The following is a 22,678-nucleotide window of genomic DNA, read 5'->3' as shown; positions in this document are numbered from 1 at the left end:
AATTTTTCTTTGCAAAAATTCATACTTTGAAACGAGACAAAACAGCAATCACCTAAACTCCACAGTCTTATAATCCTTAAAATCAGTCAAATTAAGTAATTAAACTATATATAACTAAGTGAACATTTATTTGACATTTATAATATCTACACACGAAATTCAAAATATACAAAACCTAAAACCTTTGAGTAACAACAAGGAAATATACACAGTACAAAATTTCAACAAATATTAGTAAGCAAAACATGTTAATGACATACAAAGTGATTTGAGCAATAACAGGCACCAGGACATAACATCAGGCTTTCAGCAAAAAACATCACTTGTTTGCCGAATGACAGGATAAACATGGTAGATGATTACATAAAGTTTTCAATCCTACAAATGAAAAATTAAGAATGTTAGAAAACTAAAGGGAAAATGTTAATTGTTATTCAGTGGTTACTTATTTTAAATAAATAAAGAATTTCAGAGGAGATAAAATCACAATATTTTCAAATCACAATTATACAAATGAAGTATTTACAGTCTTCATAATATGTGCTTTGCTATAAGACATCTTCACCAGCACAATAGCCCCTTGCCTCAAGCATGGGTTGCCACAACCATGTGTTCCATCCATGGTCTAATATCTACAACATGTCTCCAATTATTAATTTTCAATGTTTTTAACTCTTTTTTAATGTCGTCCAGTCAGTCATCTAAGGCTTTTTGAATATCAAGATCTAAGTTGGATTATTTTCAGTAGGTAGGTAGGCTCTTTATTTACATTACACTAAAACTGCACAATGGGCTATTGCCGACAGCCTTGGAAACATACCTGAAGATGATCCAAAGACATGCCATCGCAATTTTGATCCTCTGCAGGGGGTCAATTTTGATCCTTCCCTGCTTTAGTAGCCCGAGGATCTGCAGGCAAAATAGCTTCAAAAAACTCTTACATTTCTAATTGAACATTACTTTGTCGAAAGATGTTGGGGAATCATTTCCAACATACAGAAAAGCATTTGGTTATAAAAGGGTTTCCATATAATTATCTCCAGTTTTGTTTCGCCCTTCAAGCATATCTTGAAAATAGTTTTGCCATGTTTAATACTCAGATTAAAACTTTAAGAAATTCCCCCAAAAGCAATAGTTCTTGGTTTGAATTCTTTTCTTGTGCAATTGAGTAATTTATAGAACCTCTCAGATTCCTTATGATTATTAATTGAATTGATTATTGATTAAAATTACATTTTTAATTGAAAAGCTTATTTTTAATTAGTTTTATTTTCTTCATATCTTTATTCATTTTTAAGTTTCTAGTGTAATACTTCTGAAACATAAACTGGTAAATCTTGTTTTTGCTTTAAAGTTTCTCATTGTCAAACCAATTATAACTTTCATTAGGTCTGAGTCTTAAAACCATTCCAAGTGCTAATCACATATTTTACAGAATGCATAATTTAGGTATAATTAACAACACAGGATGAAGATAAACTAAATATATTAAACAAAGCCCGAAGTAGTTACACTATTCTCAATAAATTCTATAAAAATAAAAACATAACAAATTCAACAAAAATTAGAGTTTTCAATACAAATGCCGTATCTGTCCTACAATATGGATTTGAGACATGGCACCAAAATGAAAACATGAAAAACTTCAAGTATTCATTAACAACTGTTTAAGAAGACTCTTGCATATCAACTGGATCCATAAAATTTGTAATGCAGAAACCCTTAGAAAAGCAAAACCGAAACCAATTAATCTGGAAATTAAAAACTTAAATGGAAATAGGTTTGTCATGTTCTATGTAAACCTGAAAAATTTCAAGCAAAACAAGTTTTTGATGGGTACCCTCGGGGCAACAGAAAAAGCGAACCTAAAAATATTCGACACTGGACAATTGTATACGAATTGAAAAGAATAGGAAAGATATGGAGAGAGGTAAAATAGAGTGAGATGGAAAGCTACGATAGAAGTCCTAGGCCCCGATTCGGAGTGAAATATAAGTATGTATGTATTTAGCTCCATATTTTTGGATAATTTGAACATATTTTTTAAGAATATTTGGAACACTCATTTTGCCAATCTTTTGAGTTGAATTTTTAACCTAAATTCTTTCTTTCTCCTTTTGTTCTTTTGTATAAACTTTATGTATTCTATATCTGACTTCAGACCAAAAAAAAAGGGCAATGGGTCAGCAGTTTTGTTTACTATTTTGTAGCTTCTCTCCTCCATCAGACTGGTAAAATATCTCTTGCATACAAACTCATGATTTATTTTATTCAAAATTAGACTATAATGTGACTGCTCATTACACTTAAGATTTTAATGCATGTGGGAAGTACTGATGAAAATCATACTGGTGATTTTCTGAGACAGCAAACTCAAATAATCTCTTTGTATTTCCATTTATCTCCACAAGAAGACTCTCAGCAGCAGCTTAGAAAGTTTACAAAGACACCAATCTTTGTGCAAAAATCATGCCCAAAGACATCCAGCTTGTCCGACAAATTCATAAAGAACAAGCTTAAACTGATTAATTATTTACAGTTAATAAAAAATCTTGGCATTTAAGTCTCAAATGTAAACTTTGTGACTTGAAAAGGTCAAGAATTTTAGTTTCTTGCAAGTATAAAAAGTTATCCTTTTTCATTTTATTCTTTACTTGAGTAGATCTGTAAGCATATATCAAGATAATATTGTTTAGTTTTCCTTAAGGTCTTAACTTACTAAGTTCCATCACAAGTTTCATAATCCTTTACTGAGTACCTCAGTCTTTCACTGAAAATGCACCCCACATCTTTATCAAATAGGTCATATTAAGTTGTTTTTTTTATATCAGATTTCTAGGAAATAGTTGAAAAGTTTAATTGGGTTTCTTAGCATGTTAAAACATCTCTTTATAAATAATTGATCTTTTTAACAAACTTTTGCCATTGCAAACGTTTTATCACTGAAAGTATAAGAGATTCAGCAGGCAGAACCTAATTTAGTAACAAATATATGATAAAATGAATATTTAAAAATTTTACACAACACAGTGTAATATTTTGTATTTACATCAACTGCAGGTCTATTCTCTAACTTAGCAGTAAAAAATTACAATGATAAAATGTACATGAATAATATCGAACATTCTTAAATTTTAGAAAGGTAGTATTTTGTCTTTTTGAAATAAGTTACTTTTTTATCGCCAGCCCACAGAGATAAGATTATTTGCTGTAGAAAAAGAACAATAATAAACCACAAAAGTAAATAACCAACATACAGATTATTGGATTCATGGTGCATGTTCTTGAATTTTAAAAATTATTTCCAGACATTGTTCAGTGAATGTATTTATCATGAGTGATAAGTATTTATTTAAAGAGCATGATATTAATTCGATATAATGTTATTAAAGATTTAAATATAAATAATAATATATCTATAAAATAAAATAAAAATTGGTATAGGAATAATGACATAGCTACATTGCTGACCATAAACCATGACCATTAAGTTGCTGAAATAAGGTATATAATTTGTTTTTACATGTACTACCCCACACTACCCTACAATAATGGAAGAAACACTTTCAGTTTTTAAAATTTTCTTAAATTTCTCAAGAAATATTTAAAGTATTACTGTATAACTTAAGAGATGTTTAGTTATGCAAATTTTCATACTTAGCAAAACAATTAAAAGTTTTAGAAGTTTGAGAGGTTGACAATAAATTACCAAAGAAAACAAGTATTTTTACACCCTATGCCTGAAAATCAAGCAAAAAACATGTAACTTGTATCGATTACTTTAGTTGTTATTTTTAATAACTGCACAAAAATTTCGTAAGCCTACAGTAAATAGTTATGGAGATATAAACATTTTTATAAAATAAAAAAAATTTGCCTTACCTATGCTTGCTATAACTTTATTCAACAAGAGAAAAAATTCTCTGGGGCAATTTTAAATCAATTACAAAATTATTAACTCAAAATTTGAAAAGAAGTCATTGAAAACTTTGCAAGATATAAGCATTTAAAGTAGATCTTTCATACTGTGTATGCAAAAAAAATTTGAAAAAGTACTTTCATAATTTTGGGTTGAATCGTATTTGGAAAGTTAAGGGAAAAGTTTGATTTTAATATCTTACAGATTTAAAAAGTTTTAAGCAGTTTTTACACTTTTTAAACGAAAGCTCAAAATAATCAGGGGTTCAACACAAATTTTATTTTGTAGGACAAGACAAAATTTAATAACAAACGATAATACCTTACAGTGATCGTCTAGAAACCAAAATGTGATGCTATATGGAAAAAAAATATGCAAAAGAAAACATACTTTTATGGAGGATGATCCCTCAAAATACTGGTTTTGTTTTTAATTTTTGTTTAATAGAACAAAATGAAGATTGTGGAAATCCTCTTATCATTTTGAGCTTTTTCTTTTAAAAAGTACAAGAACTACACGGAAAACTGATTGAAACTTTTAAAATTGTTAAGATATTAAAATCAAACTTTTTTTGTACAGTTGCTGAATACAATAAAAAAGATTTCATTACATATTACATACATAAAATTCGCAACAAATTATGATTTTTTATTTCTTTTTATTCTGTGCTGGTGCACTACAAAGGAACTACTTTAAACACTCATATTTGGTGCAGTTTTAAAAGAAATTTTCTTAAATTTTATATCAATAAATTTCTAAAAAATTTTAAACTGTTCAAAAAATTTTGCTTATTTTCATTGAATATTTTTTATGTTATAACATAAAATTGGAAAAAAAAATTTTTATAAAAAAAAAGTCCATATCTTTATAAATATTTATGCTAGGTTTACAAAATTTCATGCAATAATTAAAAATTACAACTTAAGTAATCTGTACAAGTTACAAGCTTATTGATTCATTTTCTAGCATAGGGTGTTCAAAATTATTTGTTTCCTTTAATAATTTATTGTCGATCTCCCAAGTCACAGAAAGCTTAAAATCTCATTTCAATCTCATGAACTTAATATCTCTAAAGTTACGAAATAAACCTTTATGTATTACTCGAGAAATTTTTAAAAAATGTCAAGAACTGAAAGTGTCTTTTCCATTATTTTAGGGTTGTGTATACACATTTATATTAAACAGTAATCAGCTAAAAACTTCATTCAGTACAAAGGGAAAATAAGATCCAACAACTTTATATCCTTTCAGGAAAAACAGTATTTTTTTAAAAAGTACACCTTCACATTTCATAGATTCATATAAAAAGTATCGACTTTAATTGTTTCTGTAATAAAAAAAATACTTAATATTCTTCTTTGATAAATGAAATACTGTTTTTCTCTACTACGTGCATCATACTTCCACAATTATAACAGGAAATAATTTCAGAAAATAATGCAGATAATTATTTAGCATAACCATTTCAAGAACAATCAACACATTTTTCCTTTATTTAAATTATATGAGATGGAATTAAAATTCTTCATATAGAAGCATTAATGTCAAAAATCTTAAGACAATGTCATTAAAAGTTTTAACATTTAAAAAGAAATGCAAACCAATACATTATTTGTAGAAATCTCTATGTCTTCCTTATCAATTAATAAATTTCATTTACATACTTAGCTAAAACAAACTGTATTTAATTCTATTTGTTATTCCTTTAGTTCCTTAAACTGAAAAATATAAAGCAGGAAAAATGTGATAAAGATAGCTTGATAAACTTTTAAATGAAATTTCATTATAAATTTCTCTGTTTGTCAACATTGCAATTGCATTTAACTTTTAGAAACTAGCATTTAGTTTATTAATTCAAAATAATTATTTATTGTTTTGTTAAAGATTAACAATAAATATATATGTCTGCAAAGATCACATACCTATAAATAAACAAATTGGAATATTTGCCATCAAATTGAAAACAATGTTAAGTTCATAAAGTAAAATTTTTTAAAGTATTGAAAAGTTGGAAAACTTTTCGATAAAATCAAAATTTCTTAAGAACAGGAATCCAACTAAATTTCAACTTCAAAAAACTGTACTAAATCCTGAAAAGTTAATGCTTAAACATTGCTTAGCCACTAAAAGAGGAAACCATGCATAAAAGGGGAAAGGTGTAAATAATTAAGAGTAAAATGCAAGTAAAATCAAAATTTCCTAAGAAAAGACATGTAATTAAAGTTCTACTTTAGAATACAGACTGACAAAATATGAGTAAAAACTTACTTTTTATTGCAAGGAGTGAATAGTTTTATGATCACGAAGGGGTTTCAGGTTATCTAAATTATCCCAGTATTTTAGCAAAAAGTTCTCTGCAATCAGCTTAAACCAAGGTGTTACTTTTAACCCTTTTTTCTGTACATCATCTATAAAATTAAATTATTTAGGTAAATTATAAAAAGAAGGAAAATAAAAAAAACTTAGCTTGTTAAAATTGATAAAACATTTTAACAAGTCTTGATACAGAAAATGAATAAATTAAAATTTAACTTCCAAAGTTTATCTGCATCATTAAAACATAAATTATCTTCAATCATTATTTCATTTTACACTTCAGTGGAACTCAGTTGTTCTCTCAATCTATCAAACACTAAATTGAAGTGTTTGGCAAAGACTTCTCAAAACAAGAAGAGCCGATGATCATAAACCTAACCCAAGAAAAGAAAATAATTATCTGAGCCATCATCAAAGTTGCACACTAATCAAATACCATTTGTTTAGAGAATGACTTATAAATGGGTATCTTCCAGACCTCTTACTATGGGTAATTGAATAGCAAGCTCCAAATTTCATTTGTTTAAAATTAATTATTTTCAAAAAATATTTATATATTAAGACTCGATGAAACATACTTTATAACTAATTTAACTATTTTGAACAAATTTTCAGGCTAAATACTACAAACTAGTCAGAGGTATGTTGACTGCTAATATAAATCACACGTGTCCAGGGATGTTGAGTGCTATTCTAAACACTTTCTAAGTTGGCTGCAATTTGTTTTATAGAAAATTCTCTTCAGCATCACTTTATGAACAGTACATATAACTATAAATGAGCTATTAAAAGCTATCCTAATTTCCAAGTTGGCCATATGGAAAACTTTTGAAGGGTTTTGTCACAAATAGGTTTTCAAGAAAGGATAATAAAATGAAATTTTAAATGTAAAGATGTATATAATGTTAAGCTTTATAACTGCATGATGTATATTAATATTTAAAGAAATTATTTAGTGTAAGTAACTAGCAAGCGCTCCTAGAAAATATGCACACATGATTTTTCAAAAAAAAAAATCAGTTCAATATTAAACTTATGCAACAAGTTGTAATTCCAACTGTGATTAATCTTACGATAAAAAAAAAAAAATTCATGCATAAAAAAATACACAGACTCATCCTTCTCTACAAGTTAACCACTAAGTTAACTCAATGCACCACAAGTAGTCAACTTACACTGGTTTCATTGTACTAGCAAAATTAGTAAAAACTAAAAAATAATCTCATGGTGTTAATCTCTGAAGCTAATTAATGAACTAATTCAACCTCTTTTTGAATTACAGTAGGGAACCGATTATCCGGAACGGTCGGGACCATCACTATTCCGGATAACTGATTTTTCCGGTTTTCTGAATCGCTACAAAAAGCCGTTTTTTTTATTGTTAAACCCAACTTAAAAAAAAAAAAAATTGGAAATAATCTTAAAAATAAGAAAAAACGCTGAAGTAATACACTAATGATTATTTCAAAATGATGGTAAGGTAAACATCGTTAAAAAAAGAAAGAAAAATCGTAAAATCTTATGAGGAAAAAAAATTTTTTTTTAGAAATGGCCAGAAAATTTATCGAATTTCGTTCCGGTTTTTTGGTTTTCCGGTTTTCTGATTTCCGGATAACGGGTTCTGAACTGTATTACATTTCACATCACTAACACATATATGGGTTAAAAACCACATTAATACTTTTATATACCTAAATATATTAGAATTTATATCTGAAATGGGGCGAAGTTCACACATACATCCGGTAGCATCAGGATTTTCCTTACTTATTCCACAACAACGACATCATGTGACTACAGGGTTGGCTTTTTGCCGACAGAAACTGGTTTATGCCATGCCAGTGGCAGAAACTGGTTATAACCGGTCAAAACTGGCAGAAACTAAAAAACGTCTATATTAGTTCTAGTAATTGCTTAATGACATTTTGTTTAAGTAAACTGAAAAATGTAACTCCATATAACTGTAACATACTTTTTAATTCATTGTTTGTAAATATATATTATTTTGATTATGTTAATTATAAAGAGTGCAGTATATCAAATACTTATATAAAACAAATCGGACCCAATTCCTGAAACTTATTTTTCCTGTCAAGTTTCGACAACTACCCCAGCTGCTACATGGTGGTCCAGTTCAATGCCTGCTAGTTCTGCTGGACTTGAGAGAATCTTTTCAAATTTCTCGAACGTGCATAAGTAAATTGAGAAATTGTTTAGGTTTAGAAACTGCATCAAAACTTGTCTTTTGTTATAGATTACTGCAGAGTGCAAACAATGTAATATTTGATTTTGAATGGTGATAATCTTGTAAATAAATTGGACTTTGTTAAACATTTAATTGTTTTTTCTATGAATTATCCATTGTATGTCAATCTCAGTACTTGCTTTTATGTCATTTTCTGAATTTCTGTCACAAATGTGGCAGAAAAGGGTTTCTGCCATGCTGGTTTTAACCGGTTTCTACCAGTGGTTTTAACCACTTCGGCAGAAACTTGCCAACCTTGCGTGACTATGCACATCGTAAGTCGGTTCGGCATGCACAGTAAGTCCGAACACATGATAAAAAAATACATACATAAAAGAAATACACAGACCCATCCTTCTCTATAAATTAACCACCAACGCAATACACCACAAGTAGCAAAATTACACTGGTTTCAATTTAATAGCAGAATTAGTAAAAACTAAAATTTGAATTCTAAGAGAGCAAATAAGTAATAAAATACAATTTAGAGCATTAATTATTGATTTGTCAAGCAGAACATTAAAATGCTACGTAATTATTTATCTTTCCATATTTATACACAGATTTAAATAAATAAAAAATATATAAAAACATAAAAAAAATAAGTAATTTAAAATTAAACTCAAAATGATTAGGCTATACATTATAAAATGTGCAGAAATTTACTTAAAGACACACAGAAGCATTTAAACTTTAATTCTAAAAAGAAAAATAACACACAAACTTGATTAGAAAAAATAACCAAATAGAAAAAAGAAAGGCAGATGAATATGACAGTTCCACTTGGAAAACTACCAAAGTGTCGTTTTGTTTTATTACCATCTGTTGGCTTTTAACCAAATATGTGACTTTTAAAATAAAAATAGGAGTCAGAGAATGAAACTTATCAAGTGAAAGAAAATAAATGTTTTTATATCTATAACAAACATTCGGGTCAAATGAATAAATGTAAACATGTTGATGACATAGGTAAATGATTTTGAATTAAAATTGACCTAATTTTGACCAAGTGTGAAATAAAATAAATGCTTTGCTTTATGGAATGTATCAATGTCTATGACTATTTTCAAGTAGCTTTTATAATAAAATATATTTTGATTTTTCTATGAGAAATAAACAGTACTGATACTATTGTGATTCATAAATTTTGGAAAAAGGAAAATCCTTAGCTATCTTCCCTTTTTTGTAGCTAAGCAGCATTTCTTTAAATACATATTTATTCATTTATTTATTTAATTTTGAAATATATTTTAAAAGCTAAAATATTCATTTTCTTGCAGCTAAGCAGCATTTCTTTAAATACATATTTATTTATTTAATGGAGTTGCTTTTAAAGTGGGTGCAATACCTTAAAAATTAGTTGTAATAATTAATTACATAGGAAAAAAGCTCCCATATACAGTTTAGTCATTATTACTCATTCTCATAATTAATTTAAAGGAAGAAAAAGGAAAACCAACAGTGAGTAAAAAAGCTTCAGAATGGGCACTATATAATAAGAGATATTCAGAATAAGAGAGATTAAGAAGTTCGTTTCATTTCAGACAGAAATTAGAAAAAATCACAAGTTACTAATAAATCACAAAAACTGTGAGAGAAAAAAAAATTATTTATGAGAGCATATCAATAAGTTTAAAAAAGTGCATTACCTAAGAAGCTCTTCAATTTATCACGAGAAACGTAAACACAATCTTTAACTTCATTTGGGTTTGGATTTAGTTCAACATCTTTCTGAACAAGAAGTACATAATCTATTTCTCGCTCACCCCATCGATTATCGAATGGAGCAGTGTAAAGGATCCTTGTCATGTACAAAAATTCATTTGCCGCAATCTAGATAAAAATAATAACTTTCAAATTTCATGAAAAATTATAGCATTTTATTGGTAATACCCGATTGAAAACTACATAAGCCTCAGAAATATACAAAAATACAATGACAGTCGACATGTTTCAAAGCACATCAAAAATAGGTGCCCATTTTCAAGACTTGACAGACGCGGGTGTAATGAAATTATGTTACATTACATTCATGCCTATTAAACCTTGAAAATAGGAGTTTCATGCATGCACTTGGAACATGTCGACTGTTATTTAATTTTTGTATATTTTTGATGCGTATGATGTTTTTAATCAGGTAATATTTTATTACTTGATTGTTTTTGGAATTACTTATTCAATTTTATTGTAATAATCAGAAATGAAACTATTGCAAAAAATAGTGTATACTAAAACCTGCAAAGCCTACATTAATGACTTCTGTATATAAAAAAAATTCTCTTTCTCATGAAAATAAATATTATGGATTATTCTTAGCAGTTAATGCTGTAAGATAATTATAAATGAAAAATAGTATTAAGGGAAACTGGAAAAGACTTCCTTGAATATATTTTTATTATTAAGTTTTCCTGTAGATATAGCAGTTAGATATGCTCAATCATGAACTTTGATGAGTATACAATTTACTTAACTAACCCTTTCTGGATGGGTGAGTCATATATGCATTCTACATAAATGCATAATGATTAAACAGATTAAATTAATATACATAAAAAATACACTTTAAGGTTATAAAAGTTTGGATTCTCTACTGATTACAACGAAATTACAATTTTCCCAGAATTCTAAACACTGTATCTTAATTAAAGCAATATGATTAAAGTACAAAAATGGACATGCTAAAGTTTTGGTTCTCTAAACAAGAACCTTGCCTGATGTCTAAACAGCAAATGAGAGTAAGAAAGAAAAATATAAATACATGCAAAATGGTTTAACTAATAAGAACAAGTTTCAACAAGATAATAAAAAGATGGGTGGTGAGAAATAAGTCTGGGGGTTTAGTAATTCCATTCCTGTACTTAATTTGTGCTTTCTTCCAGTTTTTTTTGCTTTAATTTAAGTAGTATAAAGGATGTTTAAGCCTCCTCATCATAATGTTTCGAGTTTATAATGTTTATATTTCTATTTCATAATACAAATAAAGTAAATTGGAAAACTATTTTGTATAAAAACCTTAGCAAATAGTAATTATTAAAAAGTAATAATATCACAGGATTTTTTTTTTCTTTTTTTTGCATTTATACAAATACTATACCTTGCCTAGTTTAGGTGTGGACATTTTAAATCTGAAATTAGATTTGCTACTATAGCTACAACTTTTTGCAAAATGACATTTTTAGACAATTTTTGGTCAAAATGCACAAGTTTAAAAACATTGCATTTAATAGGGGGTCGCATATATGCATATAAAACAAATTTCTATGGGAGTTTGGGCATATCAACAGGATTAAAATTGTATAAGAACCCATGACCCAAAAAGTTCTTGCACACTGCTAGGAGCACTTTGCTACTATGACCTGTTCAGAACCAAACTAAGAAACAATTCATAATAGGGAAACCCCTAGCAGCATACAATGACATTTCCGGAAATTTAATCCTATGCAATTTGAATCCTGATAATGTGCCCTAACTATAATAGAACTTTGTTCAACATTTATGAGACCCCATCTCGTATATAGAGTTTCTAAACTAGTACATTTCAACAAAAACATAGACTAATAATGTCATTAAAAAAAACTTTAGAGAGAGAAACCAATTACAGCGATATGAAAGTATCCAAGATCTGTTAAAAAATTTCATCTAATAGAAAGAAAAAAGAAAAAAAAGATTATTCGCCAGTATAATCTGATACAAATGTATAAAAAATGTAAACATAGCCAAAATTAAAAATTAACTGCATGCAGCATTAAACAAAAGCATAACCAAAAAAACGAGGCAAACTTACACTATCTGGTTCAACTCCTAATTCAATGTGTAACCTTCTTTGAGCAGCTCTTTTAACTCCCAAAGCTTTGATCTCCTCAAGATCAGAGGCAATATAAAGAGGATGACTGCAGCATGTATTAGTAAAGTAACCTAAAACACATTTACCAGTATATAATCACTAACAATGTAACAAATAAACAATAAAAAAAATATAACAAGAATAAGTTCATGTTATATGAAAAGATTCAGGTCTATAATAAGTATGGGATACAATGGACAGCAAACACACTTTATTTTATGCTAACTATTTATGACAGATCAATGGTAATTCTAGCTGTAATAGTAATCTTCAATTATAGCAGGAATCATTTGTTGTCAGTCAACATATTTAATAATGAAATACCTTTTTTTTATTAAGACAAAAAGTTTTTATGTTGCCAGCGTAATATTTACTATTAAATCAATTTTCTTTACAGAAATATTTTTAAAAACTGATAAAACTTTTGTATAATTCCATAAATATAATAACGACTAAAGGCAAAAAACAGTTTTTTAGGATGTTATAATGTTTGATATAAAATGAGCATTAGAAAACATATTTCAGAAATAGCAAATTTTTTTAGAAAAAAATATTGAACTGTTGTCAGGTACCTTAAACTCAAATTAATTTCATTATAGTGATTTTTTAGGTATTTCAACTAAATTTCCTGACATTTACCCGAGTTTTTCAGATTCAAAAAAATTACCTGCTGTATCTGGATTGCTATTTTAAAAAAATTATAATATTTTGCAATAGAAGGTTATATGAAACAAATGTGTGACATTACTGGTGAACAGATGAATAATTACATTATTAATATATAGTAACAGCATAGAGACTGGCAATAATAATTATACTGGAAAAAATGTCTCAAACATATGAATTGTGCTCCTCTTGACATATTTTATATTATTAATCCTGGAAAATTTGCAGAATATCTCGTCAACATAATAATTTTATTCTTTAAAAATAGTTTAAATTATTAATATGTCTTCAAAAATTATATTTTATAATTTCTTGAACTTCAAAGTGGATGAGATTCTCTTCAGACCCAAGACAAGAAGTGGAACACAGCTATCGTGACCTGCATCATTGGGGATAAAAAAGTCACATACAAATGTTCTAAAAATGGAATATCATTAAAAATGCATTTAAAAACTTTTCTTTCCCTCAATTTTTTTATTTTAGAGTCTGTAGATATTTCTTAGTGGTGAATTTATAGAATTTCAAGTCATTTGGTTTTTCCTTTCTTAATAGAATAATAATGACATTAAAAAAATAAATTTAAAAAAACTCATAAATTGTGTCAAATGCAATATGGTCATTAAAGAAGATTGGTAATGTATCATTGTTTTAGTATCAACTATCTTATTCTCTAATTACAGAGAAAACTTGGTTATTTTTTTAGCTCATAACCACTGACAAGGGTATACGAATATATGAAATAGATTCTAATTATTTTCTTTATTGAGAAACAGCTAATTATTCTAAATGAATGCCTCCACTTACTATCAGTGCCTTCATAACAGATTATTTCACATGAAAATTTGTATTATATTGATATATTTAAAAATCAGACTATGGTCAATCAAGATAGGAACAATTACTTTATTTGCAGCATAAAATTTACTTTACAACTTATATATACTGAAATTCAATAGAAGATTAATAATATATTTCACATATAAAACATTGTAATGATTTACAATCTATTCAAATAATAAAACAGATTTTTTTAAAGAAAAAAATTTGAAGAACAACTTTTTTATAGTTTTTGAATGAATTTATAAGATCTAAAAGTGTAAATTCAACTTTGTAAAAAAAATTTATTCATAATAATAATAGTATCAGGACTAAAACCTGATTAAATCAACATTTATATTAATAATTTCAAATTAAAATGTAAAAGAAAAAGTATTAAAACATAATTAAAAGTAGGCATTTATGAATTCTTCAGCAATTACCTATAAATCAAAATGTGAAAAACTATAAAAACTAAAGAGGAATGCTAATATAAATACCAGGAAAAGTGATTTTCGTATCAGATCTTTGTTGTAAGAGAAGCTCCTTTTTACTGTTGAAAAGGAAAACACTGAAAGCTCTATGCAGCAATCCTGTTCAAGTAAGAAACTTTAATTAAAAACAAACTAACATTTCAAAACATTCATAATTCAGTAAAGTTATAAAAATAAAATATATAAAAAATCAGTTTGTAATGCAACCATTTTTCATTAATCCATAAATCCAATCAAAGGTGTTTTTATACTCAAGTATAAGAGTATTTAATGCTTTGAAGATCAGAAACACTCCTAAAATAGCTAGTCAGGTTTATTTTTAAACTTCGCACTTTAAATAAAAATTTTGTAAAATCTATAGAGCTTAAATCAGAAATTAAAAGGATTGCCCCCCTCCTCAAAACACTAACAGATAAGATGCATTTTCTTTGTTACATCCAACTTCAATGGCAATACCCTTGTTATGTATGTTAAAGAGGTTTTCAATTCTAAATAGGATATAAACTAATACATTGACAGAAAGACTGTTAAAAATTATAACTAGAATATCAGAACAAGGACTTAAATTTAAAGGACAAAATAGAAATTTTATTCGTGATTTAAAATTTAATAATGCTGTGAATTATATTAAGTTCAAAAGAATGCGATTGAAATTTAAATGAAAATAAAATAGATGAAACAATGAAAAAAATTAATCTTTATACCATTTCAATTGTTTTCGAATGTAGGAATGAATGTACAGCGGCGCAGAAATTTCTCTAAGCCAAATGATTTCCCTGAACACAGTTGTTTTTGGTTTGAAAGTAAATAGGGTCTTTTCTCCGAAAATGATGACACTTTTTTTAGTTTGAATAGTTTTAGAAAGTAAAGTTTGTATATTGTTAAAAAAAATTTCTTGAACTAAGAAAAATATTTGACTTTACACCATTTTTGAATAAACTAGTATATGATATTTGTTAAAAAAAATAATAGAAATCTAAATATATAGAACTACAATAATAATTTACAAGAATAAAATTAAGGTCTTATTCATAAACTTAAGGGAGCCAAACTAATATATTAACATATAAATTTAATTGCGTTCTTCTCATAATAGCCTTATTCCGCTCTTCTTTCTTGAAATATTTTATTTTTTTTGGTGCTGATAATTTTCCATTTCAATTTCTTTTAACAGAGAAAATATAACCTTTTTTTAAAAATTAAATCAAAAATCTGTCCTTAGCAGCCTGAATTTCTCCTGAATCTTGTTTGTGCTACCAGAAAACTTTTTGCTACGATTGTTGCTAACAGAATCCTCAATAACTTATTTATTTTTATCCAATCTAAATGAAAACTTAGCTTAGTGAAGAATAATTATAGTAAGTTAACTTGACAAAGAAAATTATTCTTCACAAAAAATATAATCAAAATATTGATAAGTAGTTTTAACCAAAAGTGACCGAGAAAAACACAGTTTATGAGAGCATGTATAGAAAGGATCAATTAAGTTATCTATGTATGAACTTTTTTTAATATGTATGAAGCCTTGATGTTTTGAATTAATAAATGTATAAGCAGCTCTTTTTGGACTGTCCAAAAAAAATTTAAAAAAAATAAAAAATTGAACAAAAACTGCTTTTAAAGTCAAGGTTAACATCTAACAAATCAGAAAATAATAAACAAAATCCCACATTAAATAAATTAAATGAGCATTAACTGAAAATAATTAACAGAAAACACTTTTGTTCAATATCTAGCCTAACAATCCATGACAGAAAACTAACAAAGATAAGTATCCTGTCTGGAGATATCAATCAGAAAAAAGGAAGAGGAGGAAAGGAAAAGCCATAATCACACATGAAAAGGAAGTAAAACAGCTTTTTGGACCTGAAGCAAATCATGAAACTCATTGCATAATAATAAGAAGGAAAGAAGAAAAAAAAAGTTGTCAAACAAGAGCCCTGTAAAATGTAAACAGAAGCACACTTGCTGGCAGGGAAAGAGGCAGATGATCTTTTCACCTTGAAATCTTTAAAGTTAATTCACAGCTGTGCAAATGCATATGAAATGCTAAAAGCTCTTTTCTTTGATCTTGATTCTCAGATAGGTTGATTCATGTGCTCACATGAATACATTTTGCTTTTTTTGTGCAGTAAAAGCATGAAAAAAAAAGGAAAAATATTGTGCCTATTCTACATTTTCCTTGTCAGACAACATTGTTATTGAAACAGAATAATTCACAGTTTTTAAAAATGAATAAAATAAATATTTATAAAAAAAATAATTTAAACAATATAATTTTTTTTAATTAAAAAATAAGTACTAAAATTCATTTAGAAATAAAAAACAATTTATTTAATTTTTTACTATGTATTTTGATTTTGCTACGTCTAGATAATTTAAAAAAGTTATATGGGTAGGGCATCCATCTTATTCATTGAAATTCTAAAATGATTAAAACACTTCTAACTATTTTAAAAGAAAAGATGATATTTTTTTTTTTAAAATTAGCCTTTATAACTAACTAGTACAAAGTAAAAAAATTTCATCATTTTTGATTGGAGCTGTATTATTCAGCTCATGCTTAATTTTATTTCAGTTTAAGCCATAAATGTGAAAGCAAAAGGAATAGCAATTTTTTAAAACTTTCTTTAGGTTGGCAGTAAATTTATCTTATATTACAAAAATATTTAATAATGTTGTAATTTGGAAAAAAGTTTCTCTACCAAAAAGAAAGACTCCTAAAATATTTTTTAAAAAAAAAAACACGTTAAGAGTATACTAAAACCGGATTTGTGACACATAAATCAAAAAAATCATTTCAGCTAAAAATTATTCTATGTTTTTCTGCATAATCAAAATAACATATTTTTTTCAATTAAGAAAATTCAAAGAAATAGTTAGTACAGTCAGTGCTGTGGTTGAAAAAAATATTTGGAGGAACTCTCATCTATTTATAATGTGTATGCTATAGTTGACTGATTTTTGATGAGTTAAAAAACGATCAGTTTAAATTACTTGGCCAGCGATTAAAAAAAGCAGACATTTATTTTTTGAAAAAGCTTTACTTTTTGAAAAGCCAATTTCCAATATTTTTTCCTTTGATGTACCATCATAAAAGCTATTGACAAAACAATTAATAAACTACATAAATTTCTATTCAATATTACTTAGTAAGTACATAATTCTGCATTAGCACTTGAAAAGCAGAATAAACTTCCAGGGGTTTGTCCAGGCCAAATTTACTACCCTTTAGCGGTACCTTCACAAATTCAACTCAAATGCTTTTTCTTAAAATTTTATTGTTGTATCCTGTAAGAAAGGATAAATCCATATTTTTGTGTTTTTTTTTTTTTACATAATTTTTAATTTTCACAAAATAGATATCTCTGGAAAACCTAGACAGACCCCTGACTTCTTATTTGTTAAACATTGCCTTGATAGTAAGAAGGTAGGAAATATATACATGCATATACACAAAAAAGATATATTTATTTTGTTAGAGTTTAACAATAAGAGCAATTCACATTTGTAATAACTTATGTTACTCACTTTAAAAATATCTTTATTCAAATAGAAAGTAAGTGAACTCCATGAGTCCCACTTTTTTTAATTGCTTGAAACATATTATTTGCTCTTAGATTAATTTCCTTGCTAACCAGATTTTAAACTATGTAAAAGAGTTAAAGAAAAAAAATCTCATCTAGTATATTCAAAATTTCACAAATCACATGGATTTAACTAAAAGTAACTTTAGAATTTTGTTGTCATTAAATATTGCTAAATGCAATTTAAATATCTGCTCTGATTACTTAGCTTTTGAACTATGTCAAAAATTTTAAACACTATAAACATTTCCGAAATTACATTTTGTTTAACAGGACAATTCTTACATTCCCGTTTGCATTTGTTTACAAAGAAGCTAAAAAATTACACCAATCAGATTTGAAAGCTCATTTGCGCTTGCGAATATAATCAGTACAAACGGCACTTTTGTTAGAGTGAAATTTTTTTTCTTAGAACGGAGCAGAAATTTTAGTTTCATTTCGCAAAATGAATAAGAAAAAGAATGAAGAGGAAAAGAAAAATTGGTTTAAAATTTCTTCAGATAATCAAAATTTTTTACTGCAGCAAACCAAATATTTCAGCAGCACTGAGCACAATAAATATATATAAAAAAATAAAATTCTACAACTACAGCACTGAGTATAATATAAATATATATAAAAAAATAAAATTCAGTCACTTTCAGTAGCATTAAAATGAAACTATAACACTTTTAAAACTTGTCTCGAAAACATGTAAAGCACATTTTTCTTCTATATTTATGAAAGTAATGTGAAGATGTAATTTTTTCTTTGGAAGAGATTTCAAAAGAATTTAGATACTAAAGAAACTAAAAAAACAATTTCATTTACTGTTGTAATTTACAATACATTATTGATGAATATGAATAATTAAAAGAAAAACAAAAACAAAAAGTAAAAAAGAATTTTGTTTGCAAAACAATAAATATCATCAAAAGGTTTCAACTCTTTCAATTTCAAATACACGTAAAAGTAATCATAGTATATTTAACAAAATTTAGAATTAAAAGAACTGAACAAAGTAATATATTCTTATCCAAACTTATGCCTTGAATAGACCAAAAATATTAATCAAGAATTACTTACAATAATTTAAAATTAATAAAATTACATATAAGTTAAATATTTCACCTTTTTTAATGTTTTCCATTAAATGACAATCCTTTTTTGTACGTGGACCAACAACATTATCATTTTCATCAACAGCAATGCACATTTCATCTAAGAGTTTAACTTGCACCGGATCAAGATACGAATCTTCTTTAATTCCCACTGAACTCTGAACACCACGAACACATATTCTTTGTGAGCAGAAGAGCGTGTTCTTTAAACTAGCACCCACAAATCTAATAAAAAACAAAACAGTAAAACAATGTCACACACAATAAGATAATCTACATTGTAGAAAAGTTTCAAAGCCTTATCTTGAATTTTTGTAACTCAGTTCAATGTTAATTTATCAATATTATAATGAAATTCGTAACTATTTACTTATGATGTGTGCTAAAAAATGATAAATTATAAAATTTCTATACATTTATTTTAATCAAAAGTTTAATAACTAAAGTTCAATGTACTAAGTACATTAATGTACTAACATTACTAAAATACATTAATGTACTTAGTACATTAAACTAAAGTTTAATGTACTAAGTATACTAAACTTTTAGTAGTATTCTAATACTTTTAGTAATAAGAAAAGAAAAAGCAAGTCGAAAACATAATAACACAATTGTACTATTAGTTTTAATAGCAAACTTTGATCAACGTAATTCAAATATTTGATAAATAAAATTACAGTTTAGTTAACTCAATTACGTTAAAAAATTAAAGGCTACATGCTTAAAATAGAATAATATATTATATAGGAAATTCACATACTCTGTTCATTTAAAGAATAACAATTACTTATCAATTTTGGAAGGTAATAGGTTACCATTGAAAGGAACCTTTATTAGGAAAGGTTATTCATAAAATTAAATTTTATCTGTTGAAAATTACTTTAGAAAATACTTATTGAAAATGTGTGAAAGTGTAAAACAAATTTTACCCAAGATAAATGACTGTCCAACACTATATAATTTTATTTAAATGGATAATATCCTTTTAGTTGCATTTTTTAAGATAATTGTAAAATAATTTCCTATAAACTCAGTTGATCAAATGTAGGCATGCTTGTTTTTGACCAAATGTGTGTAAAAGTGAAGAATCAGGTAGTTACGAAGAAAAAAATAATCAAACACCACTATCAATATTTGAAAACAAGAAGTTTGCAAGCTTGTAGTGCTGCATGTCTCAACATTTTTCAAAGATGGACAAAGTTTGGCCAACAGAAAAACAGCATATTCATCATAAATAACACTGCACATTGCATATATATATATAACAAAAAAGGTAAGCTATAGTTCTGATTCATTTTTTTTATTCATTGTAGCTTTTATATTTATTAATTTAAACCAATTCTGGATTAGCAATATCTCTACTATCTTATTTACCCAAGATAGGCGTTGTGTTTTTATGTTTTATGTATACATGTAAGTAAAACTTCTTTTTCTGTACTTGTGTTGTTGTGAGTTACTTTTGTTGAGTTATAAAAACGAAATCGCTTTATTAACAAGTTACTCTATACATGTGCATTGAAATGTACCAACACATTCGTATTGGTTGTTATTTATAGTGCAATATTGAGCAACAAAAACAAGCCAATGAAAAAAGGTTTCTAAATTTACTAAAAAACACTTAAAAATAAAACAGTTCGCAAAAGAAAAATTCTATATACCTAATTCAGTAACTGTTTTTATTAAAATGTTTTCATGAACCACTAAAAAGGAAAAATTAGATTACATTCTGGGCTAAATTTTTATTAAAAATTATGGCAGAACAATTAAGATACAACAAACGGAATGAAAATATTGAGTCCGTGAGCATGCAATTCTCTTTGCATTAGAGATTTAATTCCTTTTATTTATGTTTCATAAGAAATGAAAAATTGAAAGAAAACGGACGAAATCTGAACATTAAAAGACTAAACTGTGAGAGTTACACAGGGGAAAAAAATTAAGTCGTCAGAAAGGATGATTCCATGAAAACTTACCTGGCTACATTTGAAATAGTGACAGCCATATTGGTAGTAGTAGAGTTGCAATGTTACAAAAATTTCATTAGCTGACGATTAATTTTTACTTAACATAAATACAACGAACTTAAATTGTATTCAATCGTCAAGTTGCACCTAGAGATAGCGTTAATGCTTTTTACAACATCATATGAAGAAACAAAGCTACATTCCAAGGTCGGCCGGCATGTGATCTTGTTTATAAACAGTAACGATATTGCTGCCATCTAGTTCATTTGTTGGCAACTACGAGGAGGAGAAATGACAAATTTCGAAATGGCGTGCACCGCCTTGAATTGAGATAATAATATATTTTAATAGCTCGAGATTTTCTTCTACTACTAATTTTTGACATAAATATAAGTGACACCTGTATTATTCATTATATGAAATGAAAGGTAGTTTCTATATCTGATAGCCTTGAAAAATATCGATTTTTGTTTACAAACAAGTCAAAATGCTATAAGGAAGTATACATATAAGCAATTTTTTCCCTAGAAAAAACAAAAATAAAAAAAATCAAGATAATCTGAGATCTCTTTTATTTGTTTTTTTCTCCTCTTGCAAAAACAAGATGTAATTTTTTTCCTTCCAAATAGGATAACATTTCTCCTTTTTTTATTTTTAATTATTGCAGAATAATAGATTATATTAAATAGTATGGTAAATTCTAATAGTATTTTTAATTTAAGAACAGTAAATTAATTAATTCAAGTTCTTTCGGTTTACTTACTTCTCATATTTAAAAAAAGAAATGTTAAAAATGCTTGATAAATTTCTGAGAAATTATACTTTAAAAAACACCAGTTCCGAATTTATTTCTCAAAATTCTTAATTCGATCGCAAATGATTTAACCAATAACCGCATTCAGCATATAGTTACTTATAAAGTAGAATGTTTATACCATGGGCGTCGCAACTGAATTTCTCACATCAGAAAAAAAAAAGTTCTTAAATCTGCTAAATATTTGACAATTGTCTTTTATTATTTTTTCTTAGAGATATCTAAGTATTAAGGTGGACACAATACCCGCCAACGACGCCCATTGACTTATGATGTATGTACTGCATAAAAATCTGCTATTCATAATCATATACGATCCACACCAAATTTGGTATACCATGTTCGAAGACACTGCGGCCCTAGCAATCGATTTTAAAACTAATCACTTATAAGGTAAGCTAGATTAAAATTATCAAAACCTGTATCGATTGCCGGAGAAAAGAGTGGACATTTGATTAATAGAAACACCTTCTAATTCATTAGATAATTAAACTGCTGTCGATATTCCTACTTGTAATCTGACTAAAAGTGTTTCCGTTTATGCTTAATACTACTCCTAAAATATTGATTTGTGACTCCCTACTATTCGTATTTCTTTCTCTTAATTTTAGACAAGAATACTAAACATATATTTTCAGGGTGGTTAGTACAGAACACACTGCACACAATTTTTGCCTCATTTGATTTGGGTCTCCGAATTTTTCTTTTTTTCAGGCTGAAATCAATGCTGATGAGGAGCTAAAACCAAACAACTGGGATTAAAAAGAAAATAAAAAGAGACATAGTAATCAATATTTAAATTACTTAATGTTTTCTTAATAAAATAAATTTATTCAAAACAAAGCAGTTTAATGATATTTAGATATACAAATATGAGTTACGATAAAATAATAAAAAATGCAGGAAAACTTTA

At 27.0% G+C, this 22,678-nt stretch overlaps 1 protein-coding gene across 1 annotated transcript; it reads right to left on the bottom strand.

Moving 5' to 3' along the window:
• Positions 1-109: 109 nt before the first annotated feature.
• Positions 110-21,461, bottom strand: LOC107456033 (Isopentenyl-diphosphate delta isomerase). The gene is made up of 7 exons (XM_016073798.2): positions 20,961-21,461; positions 18,998-19,212; positions 14,307-14,399; positions 12,265-12,395; positions 10,130-10,313; positions 6,188-6,327; positions 110-378 (listed from the first exon to the last, which is right to left on the bottom strand). The coding sequence occupies exons 1-6, from the start codon at positions 20,987-20,989 to the stop codon at positions 6,191-6,193; spliced, it is 789 nt and encodes a 262-aa protein (XP_015929284.1). The 5' UTR covers positions 20,990-21,461; the 3' UTR covers positions 110-378; positions 6,188-6,190.
• Between the last annotated feature and the right edge of the window lie 1,217 nt (positions 21,462-22,678).

The sequence above is a fragment of the Parasteatoda tepidariorum genome, chromosome 5, assembly GCF_043381705.1.
Source record: "Parasteatoda tepidariorum isolate YZ-2023 chromosome 5, CAS_Ptep_4.0, whole genome shotgun sequence".
Classification (NCBI taxonomy): domain Eukaryota; kingdom Metazoa; phylum Arthropoda; class Arachnida; order Araneae; family Theridiidae; genus Parasteatoda; species Parasteatoda tepidariorum.
The sequence above is the reverse complement of the archived record's forward strand: the minus strand, read 5'-3'. Positions and strand labels throughout refer to the sequence as shown.